This window comes from Paramisgurnus dabryanus, chromosome 21, assembly GCF_030506205.2.
Source record: "Paramisgurnus dabryanus chromosome 21, PD_genome_1.1, whole genome shotgun sequence".
NCBI classification, from domain to species: domain Eukaryota; kingdom Metazoa; phylum Chordata; class Actinopteri; order Cypriniformes; family Cobitidae; genus Paramisgurnus; species Paramisgurnus dabryanus.
The window spans coordinates 32,710,300-32,725,764 of NC_133357.1; the positions used below are offsets into that span (position 1 = coordinate 32,710,300).

Consider the following 15,465-nt stretch of genomic DNA (forward strand, 5'->3'; position numbering starts at 1 on the left):
TGAGTGTGGACTGCCTCAGATAGCACATATAGCCACAAATGATACACCATCTTTTATCTTAGGTCCTACTCTAAAAAATGAGTCCATTCACAGCATTTTCTTTGGTTGTATTCATTAATAATCCCTTGCTATTTATTATATGTGCAAAACAAAAAAATAATATTTATATGAAAATGTATTTTCGCACCCTTCAGTAAAATAAGAATATCTTTTGAATGCGACATGCTAAAGAATTCATTCTTTTTTTGGGTGTTTACTGTCTGCTGCTGGTAACAACCAGAACTGTCTGCAGTCTGCTAGAGCACCCAGAACCAGAGTTATACACTATCAAAGACAGTATTTACAACATAAAAAAAGAAAATTTGGTGTTTTATCATATGAAAAACAACATAAATAACAATATTTGTCACAAACAGCAGCTTTTTATGTAACTTCAAAGGGTTTTCTGCAAAATGATATAAAGATATTGCATTTATTCCACTGTATGTGGTTATGGGAGCACTTCAAATGTTTTTAGGCAGAAATTGTAAACAAAAAGGGTATTATTCCTCCCATCAGTTGGAGTAAAATAACTTTTGCAATTATTATGATAGAGAAAAAATTCCTTTTTCCTCTGTAAGCTGGCAATTGCTGGAATCAAACAAAACTGTCTGCAGGTTTCGTTACCACTCAGGGCCAGAGTTATACACTTTTAAATACAGACTTTAGAAAAAAACACCTATTTATTTTTGTGTTTATTAGAGGACTGACAACACATATAACCATGTTGACCACTTTTAACAGTGTTTTATGTAATTTCAAAGGGTTTCCTGTAAAATGATACCAAACTTTTGTATGTGCACCTCTGCTTGTGGGTATGAGAAGCTTTTGAAATTGGGTAGGCCAAATCCAGGCGGAAATCCCCAAAATAGCCTCAGAGTGTAAGAGGCTAGTGTCCTGCGCCTCAAAGGCCCATAGTCGGTAATAAATGTTCTGTGTGTAGGGATTCAGACTATTTGTGCAAAACCTGGATGATGAATCACGCAGGTAAGAGGCCCTGGAACCTGTTGCATTCTCCTTAAAACCTAAAACATAGCACTTATAAGTAAGCAGTCTTTCATAATAAAGTTTAGCATAGTGAAATAATGTAGAACTAACAAATGTAATAGTTTTATCATAATTTCAATGAATACTTTCTATGTGCTACATTTGGTGTTTCCATATAGTTTGCACAGTAATGTAGTACATTATAATTACCTTTTGGATGTCTTTGCAACACATTTTCGTCTTCTTTTAGCATTCTGGCAAGAGACCTAAAGAAGTTAAATCCAATCGCGTTCATTGATGGACATCTTTCATACTGTAACAGCCGTCTGAACTCTCTGGATCAAGCCCGAAGTGGTAAGGCAGTACAGACACCATAAAACTGCCTGCTTACGTTCATGCCTGTGAATCTCAGGACCGAAAAACCCATGCGTAGTCAGGGGCGTAACCTTTCAAACACACGCTGAACCCAGTTGACCAAAACAGTTGAGTAGGTCATCTGACCAATCCAAGTACACTCGACAATTTGGGAGGCGGAGACAGAAACTAAATCCCAGTGTTTCACAGACAGGGAAAAATCGGTAAGGTATGTAAGCAATTTATAAGAATCATAATACATTAGTTCCTTAATTAAATCACATGTATGTACTATGAAAGACCAATATATTACAATAACGTGCTAATTATTAGCATAATAGGTGCACTTTAATAGAACAGTTGCGCAATGCTGCTTTAAAGCAAAGAAACTTTCGTTTATCTCCATATCTCCCTAGCCTAGCTATTCACGTCAGGATGGTTGTCATGGAAACATGTGGGGGAGTGGTCATAGGGGTCAGAGCTGTCAGAGACCAATAACAGCGCTGACAGTTGTCACATGTAGGGTGCGGCGTTTCCATATGTGAACACAAACCAAACTAACTGAAAAATGATACAATGTGATCTGGTCCGCACCACAGTGCACACCAACATGTGTGAAAACACAACCTAAGTTTATAATGTCGAGTTGCTTTTGAAAAATATTATGAAACTAAAATTTTAAATAAAAATTTAATTTCATCATTTTTTGCAAAGATAAATGACAAAATATGTTTCAGTTACATACAATGCCCTACTTATGTTCATAGTGAAATTATACTGAAGTCTTTTTACATTTAGTCAAAATTCCACCTGGTATTGGTAGACCACACTTGTGAGTTATTGGTACTTTCGCCCGTGCTCTTCCTACACTAGGAATACAACAAACCGACACAGGACATCAAACACAAAGGCATAAAATAAGGAAGAAAAATCTAAATTTGTTTCCACTTGTGGTGTTGAAAGTGCTCTCAAAAGTTGAGAGTTCTGTTCAGTTATTGCTATAAAGTATTTATTACAGTGCATGAAAATGCACTGTACTGTTCTCACAGGGCTTTTTAGTGGTTTTTGCATTCATGCAAAGCATCACCATTATTATTTTACTTCAGACTGGTCTGACTTGGTGTGCTATATCTTTTCTAACTGATGGGACCTTCTGAATTCCTAAACGGGGCGCTCAAACACCCCAAAATTCCCATTGACTTAACATTGAGACAAACTTTGACGGGCAATAGCTGCGAGTGAGAAACTTGTAGAAACTTGTGGCTTACCACATTTAAGGAGGCTGACAGGCTCTGCAAAAACATACATTACAATGGGGTGTAAGCTGTACCCCTGGGGTGTAAGAGGCCCCCAAATTTTCCCATTGACTTATAATGGGGCAGGAAACATGCCCATATAAGGGAATAAAAGTGTCCCAGATGGAATATCTTCACTTTAGAGTGTCGTAGAGACATGGGGGTGGGCTCATTTTACTCAGTCATCCAATCAGTCTCCTAGGATCGCCCCAGGGCTATTAAGCCACGCCCCTAGCAACAATTTTGGGTACCCTAGCAACATCTCCAATAGACTACCATTATAAAAAGCCCAGATGGATATCTTTGCAGCAGAGTGTCATAGAGACATAGGGGTGGGCTCATTTTACTCAGGCATCCAATCAGTCTCTTAGGATTTTTATTTAAGTATTAAACCACGCCCCTAGCAACCAAATATGAGCACCCTAGCAACACAATAAACAAAGCCTTATATCTCTGGATCCGAACGTCATAGAGACATTGGGGGTTGGGTCTTTGGGTCATGTTAGCTTCATGCTAGCTTCATGCTAATTTCATAATAAATCTTGCTAACTTCATGTTAAATCATGCTAGCTTCATGCTAATTCATGTTAACATCATGTTAGCTTCATGCTAATTCACGTTAGCATCATGCTAGCTTCATACTAATTCATGTTAACATCATGTTAGCTTCATGCTAATTCACGTTAGCATCATGCTAGCTTCATGCTAATTCATGTTAACATCATGTTAGCTTCATGCTAATTCACGTTAGCATCATGCTAGCTTCATGCGAATTCATGTTAAAATCATGTTAGCTTCATGCTAATTCACGTTAGCATCATGCTAGCTTCATGCTTATTCACGTTAGCATCATGCTAGTTCAATGCTAATTCACGTTAGCATAATGCTAGCTCCATGCTAATTCACGTTAGCATCATGCTAGCTTCATGCGAATTCATGTTAACATCATGTTAGCTTCATGCTAATTCACGTTAGCATCATGCTAGCTTCATGCTAATTCACGTTAGCATCATGCTAGTTCAATGCTAATTCACGTTAGCATAATGCTAGCTCCATGCTAATTCACGTTAGCATCATGCTAGCTCCATGCTGATTCACGTTAGCATCATGCTAATTCACGTTATCATCATGTTAGCTTCATGCTAATTCACGTTAGCATCATGCTAGCTTTATGCTAATTCATACTAGCTTTATGCTAATTCATGTTAGCTTCATGCTAATTCATGTTAGCATCATGCTAGCTTCATGCTAATTCACATTAACATCATGCTAGCTTCATGCTTATTCATGTTAACATCATGCTAATCATGCTTACATCATGCTAATCATGCTAACTTCATGCTTATCATGCTAACATCATGCTAACTTAATGTTAATCATGCTAGCATCATGTTAGCTTCGTGTTAATCATGTTAGCTTCTTGCTAGCTTCATGCTAATCATGCTAGCTTCATGCTAATCATGCTAGAGTCATGCTAATCATGTTAGCATCATTGTAGCTTCATGCTAATCATGCCAACATCATGCTAGCTTCATGCTAAATCATGCTAGCTTTATACTTAAGCATTATAACAGCCAGAAAGCCTACTAAACGAAACTTCTGTCAAACCGTTTTAAACGTTCAGGCCAGGCTTTGTCAAGCCAACATAAAGTTTGCCTTCAAACATTTCTATCTAGTAATTACTTTTCTTATATTCTGGACAAAATTTCAGCGCGTAACTCGTCCCTCACAGTTTGCCGTAGTCCCATGAAAGAGGGCTCAAATCGACCGGCTTATTGAGGAATGGTGTGCTATGACTTTTATAAGCGATCGGGTGCAGGATTTCCAAAAGGGGGTGAAAAACCACCCAAAAAATCACATTGACTTAACATTTCGCCGCAATTTGACGGGTCATAGCTCCGCTCAAAGATTTTTTTTTGTAATTCCTCCGCTCAAAGATTTTGTAGAAACATGTGTGTTACTGTATTTGAAGAGGGTGGTAGACTCTGTAAGAACATACATCACAATGGGGTATAAGTTGTACCCCTGGGGTTTAAGAGGCACCCGAAATTTCCCATTGACTTATAATGGGGCAGGGAACACGCCCATATAAGGGAATTAAAAAGTTCCAAGTGGGATATCTTCGCTTTACAATGTCGTGGAGACAAGGGAGTGGGCTCACTTTCCTCAGCAACCATTTTGGGCACTCTAGCAACATCTCCTATAGACTGCCATTATAAAATGCCCAGATGGATATCTTTGCAGCACAGTGTCATAGAGACATGGGGGTGGGCTCATTTTACTCAGGCATCCAATCAGTCTCTCAGGATCCTCAAACAGTTATATCGCGGCATCAGAACATTGTAGAAACACTGGGTTCTACCGTTTTCCTTGTGACTCGGAGTTTAATCACTGGCCACATCATTGGCCACTCCCAAGCCATGCCCCTAGCAACCAAATTTGAGCACCCTAGCAAAAGAATAAACAAAGCCTTATATCTCCGCATCAGAACATCATGGAGACACAGGGGTTGGACCATTTTACTCGTGACTCGGAGTGTAGTCACTAGTGCATGCCAATTTTCTCCCTAGCAACCAAATATGAGCAGCCTAGCAACAGAATAAACAAAGCCTTATATGTCTGCATCAGAACATCGTAGAGACATAGGTGTTGGGTCTTTTAATCATGCTAACTTCATGCTAGCTTCATGATAAATCATGCTAGCTTCATGCTAAATCATGCCAATATCATGCTTAATCATGTTAGCTTCATGCTAAATCATGCTAACTTCATGTTAAATCATGCTAGCTTCATGCTAGATCATGCTAGCTTCATGCTAAATCATGCTAAATCATGTTAACTCATGCTAACATCATGTTAAATCTTACTAGATTCATGCTAAATCATGCTAGCTTCATGCTAAATCATGCTAGCTTCATGCTAAATCATGCTAGCTTCATGTTAACTCATGCTAATATCATCATGTTAGCTTCGTGCTAAATCATGTTAGCTTCATGTTAAATCATGCTAGCTTCATGCTAACATCATGCTAAATCATGTTAGCTTCATGCTAAATCATGCTAGCTTCATGCTAAATCATGCTAGCGTCATCCTAAATAATGCTAACTTCATGATAAATCATGTTAGCGTCATGTTAAATCATGTTTGCTTAATGATAAATCATGCTACCTTCATGCTAAATCATGCTACCTTAATGCTAAATCATGCTACCTTCATGCTAATCATGTTAGCTTCATGCTAATCATGTTAGCTTCATGCTAAATCATGCTTAATCATGTTAGCTTCATGTTAGTGTCATGCTAAATCATGCAAGCTTCATGCTAAATCTTGCTAGCTTCATGCTAGCTTCATGCTAAATTGTGCTAGCTTCATGTTAAATCTTGCTAGCTTCATGCATAACCATGCTAGCTTTATGCTAAATCATGCTAGATTTGTTAAATCTTGCTAGCTTCATTTTAGCGTCATGCTAAATCATGCTAGCTTCATGTTAAATCATGCAAAATCATGCTAACATCATGCAAAATCATGCTAGCTTCATGCTAAATCATGCTAGCTTCATGCTAAATCATGCTAGTGTCATTTTAACTTTATGGTAAATCATGCTAGCTTCATGTTAAATCATGCTAGCTTTATGCTAAAGCATGCTAGCTTAATGCTAAATCATGCTAGCTTCATGCTAAATCATGCTAAATCATGTTAACTTAATGCTAACATAATGTTAAATCATGCTACCTTCATTTTAAATCATGCTAGCTTCATGTTAAATCATGCTAAATCATGTTAGGTTTATGTTAACATCATGTTAAATCATGCTACCTTCATTTTAAATCATGCTAGCTTCATATTACATCATGATAACTTTGTTAAATCATGCTAGCTTCACACTAAAACATGTTAACAGCCAGGTAGACTACTAAACTAAACTTCTTTTACATTTCTGTCAATCAATTTTTTTACTTTTTTGCATTTTCATGCACTGGTAATTCCTTGGGAATTGCATTTCTAGTTGATGATTGTATTTAGATTGTATAAAGTATTTACACATGGTTTAAATTGCTGGGTTGCTTACCTGTTCAAATTTTAAAGGATAAAGATAAAATATCACACATCTTATAATTCATGAGCTTGAGGTTTAAACTTCTTAAATCCTTTACATTTACAAACACACTCTCACTCACTGAAGGAAAGGTAAATTAGCAAAAGCAATTAGCAGGCTTTCTTTAAAACTGAATCACTTGTTCTAGCCAGCACCAAATGGAATTTTTTTAAAGAAAATAGTCACTTACCCAGAGAAACCACAGCCACACTCTCAGGCAAAAAGTGCAGCTTAAATTTGATCAGCAGGTGAACCAAAATAATACATATACCTGAAAAAATAAAAACACTATTATAAAATTGATATCAATAAAACAACCCTTAACAGCTTGTTTGTTTAAAACAAGGCTAACTGTAGTAATGTAGCATTACCTACTGCTTTACTGGGATCTGTTGACTTTTGTTAAACTACACAACCCTAAACTAAACATAAAAAATAAAAAACTATACTAATATTCAATTCAATTCAATTCAATTTTATTTATATAGCGCTTTTCACAATTTGGTAATTGTACCAAACTTACATTGTAATAAAATGTAAGTTTCAAACAGTGATTACTGGCCAAAGCATAAAGGTGCCATTGCCACATGGTAGGATTAAACAGTATAAAAGTATAAGATAAAGTGTCATGTATTTAAGGTAAACACCCCTTACACTTGAGTAATAGCAGGCAACTGCAGGAACTCTTAACCCTAAATAAAATGAAATCCTAATTTCTAATCCTATTCACAGACCCTGGAAACCCCCACCAATCTTGGATGTCGGTGCAGGGCTGGATCTTGCCAACTCCGTTCACAAAATAGGTCTGGTAGCCATAGCTTTCACGCTGTATTGCTCCCAAGAGCGTAGGGGCTGTTCGAATATAATGCAAGTGTCCTACAGTATTGTGGTTTAATATCCGCTCGGTTCCAGAGAGGCTAACTACTGCGCATAAGTATATAACTCAGATGAGTTATGTGAATGCTTTGTTCCGGACAAGCTGACTATTGCAGGAAAAGTACATTTACTAGACAAATTATGTGAATACTTTGTTAAAGAGAACTGTCTTTAGGTTAAAGGAACACGCCCAGATTTTGGGAATTGAGCTTATTCACTGTATCTCCCAGAGTTAGATGAGTCCATACATACAACCCCAAAACAGAAAAAGTTGGGACACAGTAGAAATTGTGAGTAAAAAAGGAATGGACTAATTTACAAATCTCATAAACTTATATTTTATTCACAGTAGAATATAGATAACATATCAAATGTTGAAAGTAAGATATTTTGAAATGTCATGCCAAATATTGGCTCATTTTGGATTTCATGAGAGCTACACATTCCAAAAAAAGTTGGGACAGGTAGCAATAAGAGGCCAGAAAATTTAAATGTACATATAAGGAACAGTTGAAAGACCAATTTGCAACTTATTAGGTCAATTGGCAACATGATTGGGTATAAAAAGAGCCTGTCAGAGTGGCAGTGTCTCTCAGAGGTCAAGATGGGCAGAGAATCACCAATTCCCCAAATGCTGCAGCGAAAAATAGTTTTCTGAGTTTCTCAGAGAAAAATTGCAATGAGATTGAAGTTATCATCATCTACGGTGCAAAATATCATCCAAAGATTCAGAGAATCTGGAACAATCTCTGTGCGTAAGGGTCAAGACCGGAAAACCATACCGGATGCCCGTGATCTTCGGGCTCTTAGACAGCACTGCATCACATACAAGAATGCTACTGTAATGGAAATCACAACATGGACTCAGGAATACTTCCAGAAAACATTGTCAGTGAACACAATCCACCATGTCATTCGCTGTTGCCAGCTAAAACTCTGTAGGTCAAAAAAGAAGCCATATCTAAACATGATCCAGAAGCACAGGCGTTTTCCCTGGGCGAGGCTCATTTAAAATGGACTTTGGCAAAGTGGAAAACTGTTCTGTGGTCCAACAAATCAAAATTTGAAGTTCTTTTTGAAAAACTGGGATGCCATTTCATCCGGACTAAAGAGGACAATGACAACCCAAGTTGTTATTAGCGCTCAGTTCAGAAGCCTGCATCTCTGATGGTTTGGGGTTGCATGAGTATGTGTGGCATGGGCAGCTTACACATCTGGAAAGGCACCATCAATGCTGAAAGGTTTATCCAAGTTCTAGATACATATGATCCCATTCAGACGTCGTCTCTTTCAGGGAAGACCTTGCATTTTCCAACATGACAAATGCCAGACCACATACTGCATCAATTACAACATCAAGACTGCGTAGAAGAAGGATCTGAGTACTGAAATGGCCAGCCTGCAGTCCAGATCTTTCACCCAAAGAAAAGATTTGGAGCATCATAAAGAGGAAGATGCGACAAAGAAGACCTAAGACCGTTGAGCAACTAGAAGCCTGTTTTAGACAAGAATGGGACAACATTCCTATTCCTAAACATTGGTCCTCCTCCAGCTGTTCCTTGTATGTACATTTAACTTTTATGGCTTCTTATTGCTACCTGTCCCAACTTTTTTTGGAATGTGTAGCTCTCATCAAATCCTAAATGAGCCAATATTTGGCATGACATTTCAAAATATCTCACTTTCAACATTTGATATGTTATCTATATACTACTGTGAATAAAATATAAGTTTATAAGATTTGTAAATTATTCCATTCCTTTTTTACTCACAATTTCTACTGTGTCCCAACTTTTTCTGTTTTGGGGTTGTACTAGGGATGTCCCGATCTCCACTAATAATACGTGGCCGATCACATATCTGAATCGGACAGCCGATCTTATTACAGCTATTTCATGTACTACGGCTTTTAATCAGTAAGTCCTTATCGATCTAAAATCACTGTTAGTTTGAGTCGTTTATAACATGCATTTGAAAAAGCAACACTCGTCAAACATAATTATTAAACATATTCTTTATTATCATGAAAATACCTGAAAAGATTTGAAGAACAGCAATATAAATATATCCTTCAGCCATTTCATGGAGCTGCGTGTCATCACAGCTGCGTGTGTATTGTTCTTCGTCTACAGCACATGAGTTTCTGCACGAGAGCGCCCCCTGGCTTTTGTATGTAGTGGCATTTCACCGTAATTAATTGAGAAACATAGCAAGCATTATCGGCCGATCGATCGGAGCATTCCTAATACATACCTTTCTCATCTCCGTGCGTGCTGTAACTCTGTCTGACGCAGCCCCGCTAGCTTAGCTTAGCACAAAGTCTGGAAGTGAATGGCTCCAGCTAGCAAACTGCTCCCAATAAGTGACAAAATAACGCTAACATTTTCCTATTTATGTGTTGTGATTTGTATAGTTACACTGTGTACAAATAACAAGATGATATGAGACACAGCGATCTTTTAACAGTATAGAACTATATTCTCAGAAGACGAAGCACTGCTTCTTGGGCGGAGTGATTTGCTCGCAGCACCCGAGAAGCCCCTGGTGAGGAGCAGAGAGTTCGGTCAGAGTTGTGCAAATCACTCCGCCCAAGTAGCAGTGGTTCTCCTTCTGAGAATATAGTTCCCAGTATGTATACTGTTAAAAGATTGCTGTGTCTCATATCACCTTGTTATTTGTACACTATGTGACTATACAAATCACAACACATAAATAGGAAAATGTTTGCGTTATTTTGTCACTTATTGAGAGCAGTTTGCTAGCTGGAGCTATTCACTTCCAGACTTTGTGCTAAGCTAAGCTAGTGGGGGCTGCGTCAGACAGAGTTACAGCACGCACGGAGATGTGAAAGGTATTTATGGACTTATCTAACTCTGGGGGATATAGTGAATAAGCTCAATTCCCAAAATCTGGGCGTGTTCCTTTAAACTAAAGTAATCGACTGTGTCTGATTCTCAAACATTTTTGGTCAATCATTCCAGAGCTAAGGGGCCAAGTACATGTACATGATGGATTGTTTTCTGATAGTAGTTCTGTAAGATACGAAGGTGCTAGGACATTTAAGGCTTTATAGGTGATAAGCAATATTTTAAAATGGTAGACGTTGGAGATATGACTATTGAGAGAGATTGCTGTCAAACATCACACGGCTGTGCTAAAGAGGAAACGAGGTTTATTATGATTTTCTTCAATAAGCTTGCGAAGATGGGCAGATCTGGCGGTTTTGTCTGTAGTGCTGAACACTCTCTTTCCATGGAGCAGGCCATACCTCTAACTTTGTGCTTCTCCAATTTTTCTAGCTACCTTTTTAAAGGCTGCGGTATGATAGTCATACCATGGTTCTGGTGTTTTTTCTTTGATTCTCTTTGATCTAAATGGGAGCAACAGCTTCCAGGATGCTAGAACAAACGCTGTTCAAAAGTTTCTATTACAATGTCCAGATCTTCACGTTTATCTGTTACATGTTTTATTTGGGCTAGGAATGGGAAAGTACTAATAAAGCTATCTTTAGTAGTGGAAATTATTGTTCTGCCTAATCAGCATTGTGCCTAAGTAGCATGGTGTGAACCGACCGATCCTATCTAGAAGTACTGTTTACGAGACAAGGCAGTGGTCTGAAATAGCATCGCTCTGAGGTGATATTTTTACATCATTAATATTATTGAGCCCAAGTGACAGAATTAAGTCTAATGTGCGTTTATGGGTATGCACCGGCCTTGTCACGTTTTGTCTAATACTGAGAGAATTTAGAACATCCATAAAAGCTAGTCCTAATGCTAAATAATCTTTTGGGTTATCAATGTGGATATTAAAGTCCCCAACAGGCTTTATCTACAGTGACTACTAGCTCAGACAAGAAATCTGCAACTTCTTTAAGAAAATCTGTGGTGCCCTGGAGATCTGTAGATAAAAGCTAGGATGAAAGGAAGCTGTTTGTTGTTATGATCAGTTAATTATGTTGGCTTGACAAAGCCAACATACTGATATTGTATTTAAACTTATTATTATGTTGGCTTGACAAAGCCAACATACTGATATTGTATTTAAACTTATTAAGTTGGCTTGTGAAAGCCAACTTACTGAAATGCTATTTAAACTTATTATTATTATGTTGGCTTGAGAAAGCCAACATACTGTTGTTGCACTTAAACTTATTATTATTATTATTAGTGGTGCTTGCATTTATGCAAAGCATCACTATTACTATCTTGCATACTTATTATTATTAGTGGTGCTTGCATTTATGCAAGGCATCACTATTATTATTGCTCATACTTATTATTAGTGGTGCTTGCATTTATGCAAAGCATCACTATTACTATCTTGCATACTTATTAGTGGTGCTTGCATTTATGCAAAGCATCACTATTACTATCTTGCATACTTATTATTATTAGTGGTGCTTGCATTTATGCAAAGCATCACTATTACTATCTTGCATACTTATTATTAGTGGTGCTTGCATTTATGCAAGGCATCACTATTATTATTGCTCATACTTATTATTATTATTATATCTTATTATTCTTATGTCTGCACACTTTTTCGGCGCGTAACTCGTCCCACACGGTTTGTCGTAGACACACGAAAGAGGGCTCAAATTGACCGGATTATTGAGGAGAGGTGTGCTATGACTTTTATAAGAGATCGGGTGCAGGATTTCCGAAAGGGGGGCGAAAAACCACCCGAAAAATCCCATTGACTTAACATTGGGCCGAACTTTGACGGGTCATAGCTCCGCTCGAGGATTTGGTAGAAACATGTGGGTTATAACATTTGAAGAGGGTGGTAGGCTCTGTAAGTCCATACATCACAATGGGGTGTAAGCTGTACCCCTGGGGTGTAAGAGGCACCCGAAATTTCCCATTGACTTATAATTGGGCAGGGAACACGCCCATATAAGGGAATAAAATCGTTCCAGATGGGATATCTTTGCTTTACAGTGTCGTAGAGATAAGTGGGTGGGCTCATTTTACTCGGGCATCCAATCAGTCTCTCAGGATCATCTCAGAGCTATTAAGCCACGCCCCTAGCAACCACTTTTGAGCACCCTAGCAACATCTCCCATAGACTGCCATTATAAAATGCCCAGATGGATATCTTTGCAGCACAGTGTCATAGAGACATGGGGGTGGGCTCATTTTACTCAGGCATCCAATCAGTCTCTCAGGATCCTTACAGACTTACTAAGCCACGCCCCTAGCAACCACTTTTGAGCACCCTAGCAACATAAAATACAAACAGTTATATCTCAGCATCAGAACATCGTAGAGACACGGGGGTTGGACCGTTTTACTTGTGACTAGGGGTGTAACAATTGGGCACATCATTGGCCACTCCCAAGCCACGCCCCTAGCAACCAAATTTGAGCACCCTAGCAACCGAATAAACAAAGCCTTATATCTCCGCATCAGAACATCGTAGAGACACGGGGTTTGGACCGTTTTACTTGTGACTCGGAGTGTAATCACTGGGCACATCATTGGCCACTCCCAAGCCACGCCCCTAGCAACCAAATACAGTACCCTAGCAACAGAGTAAACAAAGCCTTATATCTCCGCATCAGAACATCGTAGAGACACGGGGGTTGGACCGTTTTACTTGTGACTCGGAGTGTAATCACTGGGCACATCATTGGCCACTCCCAAGCCACGCCCCTAGCAACCAAATACAGTACCTTAGCAACAGAGTAAACAAAGCCTTATATCTCCGCATCAGAACATCGTAGAGACACGGGGGTTGGACCGTTTTACTTGTGACTCGGAGTGTAATCACTGGGCTCATCATTGGCCACTCCCAAGCCACGCCCCTAGCAACCAAATACAGTACCCTAGCAACAGAGTAAACAAAGCCTTATATCTCCGCATCAGAACATCGTAGAGACATGGGGGTTGGACCGTTTGACTCATAACTCGGAGGGTAATCACTAGTGGATGCCATTTTTTTCCCTAGCAACCAAATACAGTACCCTAGCAACAGAGTAAACAAAGCCTTATATCTCCGCATCAGAACATCGTAGAGACATGGGGTTTGGACCGTTTGACTCGTGACTCGGAGGGTAATCACTAGTGGATCCCATTTTTTTCCCTAGCAACCAAATACAGTACCCTAGCAACAGAGTAAACAAAGCCTTATATCTCCGCATCAGAACATCGTAGAGACACAGGGGTTGGACCGTTTGACTCGTGACTCGGAGGGTAATCACTAGTGGATGCCATTTTTTTCCCTAGCAACCAAATACAGTACCCTAGCAACAGAGTAAACAAAGCCTTATATCTCCGCATCAGAACATCGTAAAGACACGGGGTTTGGACCGTTTGACTCGTGACTCGGAGGGTAATCACTAGTGGATGCCATTTTTTCCCCTAGCAACCAAATACAGTACCCTAGCAACAGAGTAAACAAAGCCTTATATCTCCGCATCAGAACATCGTAGAGACACGGGGGTTGGATCGTTTGACTCGTGACTCGGAGGGTAATCACTAGTGGATGCCATTTTTTTCCTTAGCAACCAAATACAGTACCCTAGCAACAGAGTAAACAAAGCCTTATATCTCCGCATCAGAACATCGTAGAGACACGGGGGTTGGACCGTTTGACTCATGACTCGGAGGGTAATCACTAGTGGATGCCATTTTTTTCCCTAGCAACCAAATACAGTACCCTAGCAACAGAGTAAACAAACCCTTATATCTCCGCATCAGAACATCGTAGAGACACGGGGTTTGGACCGTTTGACTCGTGACTCGGAGTGTAATCACTAGTGGATGCCAATTTTCTCCCTAGCAACCAAATACATTACCCTAGCAACAGAGTAAACAAAGCCTTTTATCTCCACATCAGAACATCGCAGAGACACGGGGGTTGGACCGTTTGACTCGTATCTCGGAGTGTAATCACTAGTGGATGCCAATTTTTTCCCTAGCAACCAAATACAGTACCCTAGCAACAGAGTAAACAAAGCCTTATATCTCCGCATCAGAACATCGTAGAGACACGGGGGTTTGACCGTTTGACTCGTGACTCGGAGTGTAATCACTAGTGGATGCCAATTTTCTCCCTAGCAACCAAATACAGTACCCTAGCAACCGAATAAACAAAGCCTTATATCTTCGCATCAGAATATCGTAGAGACATGTGGGTTGAATTGTTTTACTTTTGGCTTGGAGTATAATCATATATTGTCCCCCGAAATTTGCCACGGCAAGCACCACTTCACATTTTCTTCAGGAAATGTACCTATCTAGTTATTATTATTAGTGGTGCTTGCATTTATGCAAGGCATCACTATTACTATTGCTCATACTTATTATTTATAATTAGTGGTGCTTGCATTTATGCAAGGCATCACTATTATTATTGCTCATACTTATTATTATTATTATATCTTATTATTCTTATGTCTGCACACTTTTTCGGCGCGTAACTCGTCCCACACGGTTTGTCGTAGACACACGAAAGAGGGCTCAAATTGACCGGATTATTGAGGAGAGGTGTGCTATGACTTTTATAAGAGATCGGGTGCAGGATTTCCGAAAGGGGGGCGAAAAACCACCCGAAAAATCCCATTGACTTAACATTGGGCCGAACTTTGACGGGTCATAGCTCCGCTCGAGGATTTGGTAGAAACATGTGGGTTATAACATTTGAAGAGGGTGGTAGGCTCTGTAAGTCCATACATCACAATGGGGTGTAAGCTGTACCCCTGGGGTGTAAGAGGCACCCGAAATTTCCCATTGACTTATAATTGGGCAGGGAACACGCCCATATAAGGGAATAAAATCGTTCCAGATGGGATATCTTTGCTTTACAGTGTCG

At 39.2% G+C, this 15,465-nt stretch overlaps 1 protein-coding gene across 3 annotated transcripts in view; it reads right to left on the bottom strand.

The window, feature by feature from the left end:
- The window catches only part of slc9a8 (solute carrier family 9 member 8), a 325,111-nt gene that overhangs the window by 105,665 nt on the left and 203,981 nt on the right, over positions 1 to 15,465 (bottom strand). For 2 of the 3 annotated variants that reach the window (XM_065282598.2, XM_073813043.1), the window contains one exon: positions 6,962 to 7,042. The exons of the other annotated variant lie outside the window; for it this stretch is intronic. In XM_065282598.2, coding sequence (XP_065138670.1) covers positions 6,962 to 7,042 — 81 coding nt within the window. The remainder of the gene's footprint in view (positions 1 to 6,961; positions 7,043 to 15,465) is intronic. 3 annotated transcript variants of the gene reach the window in all.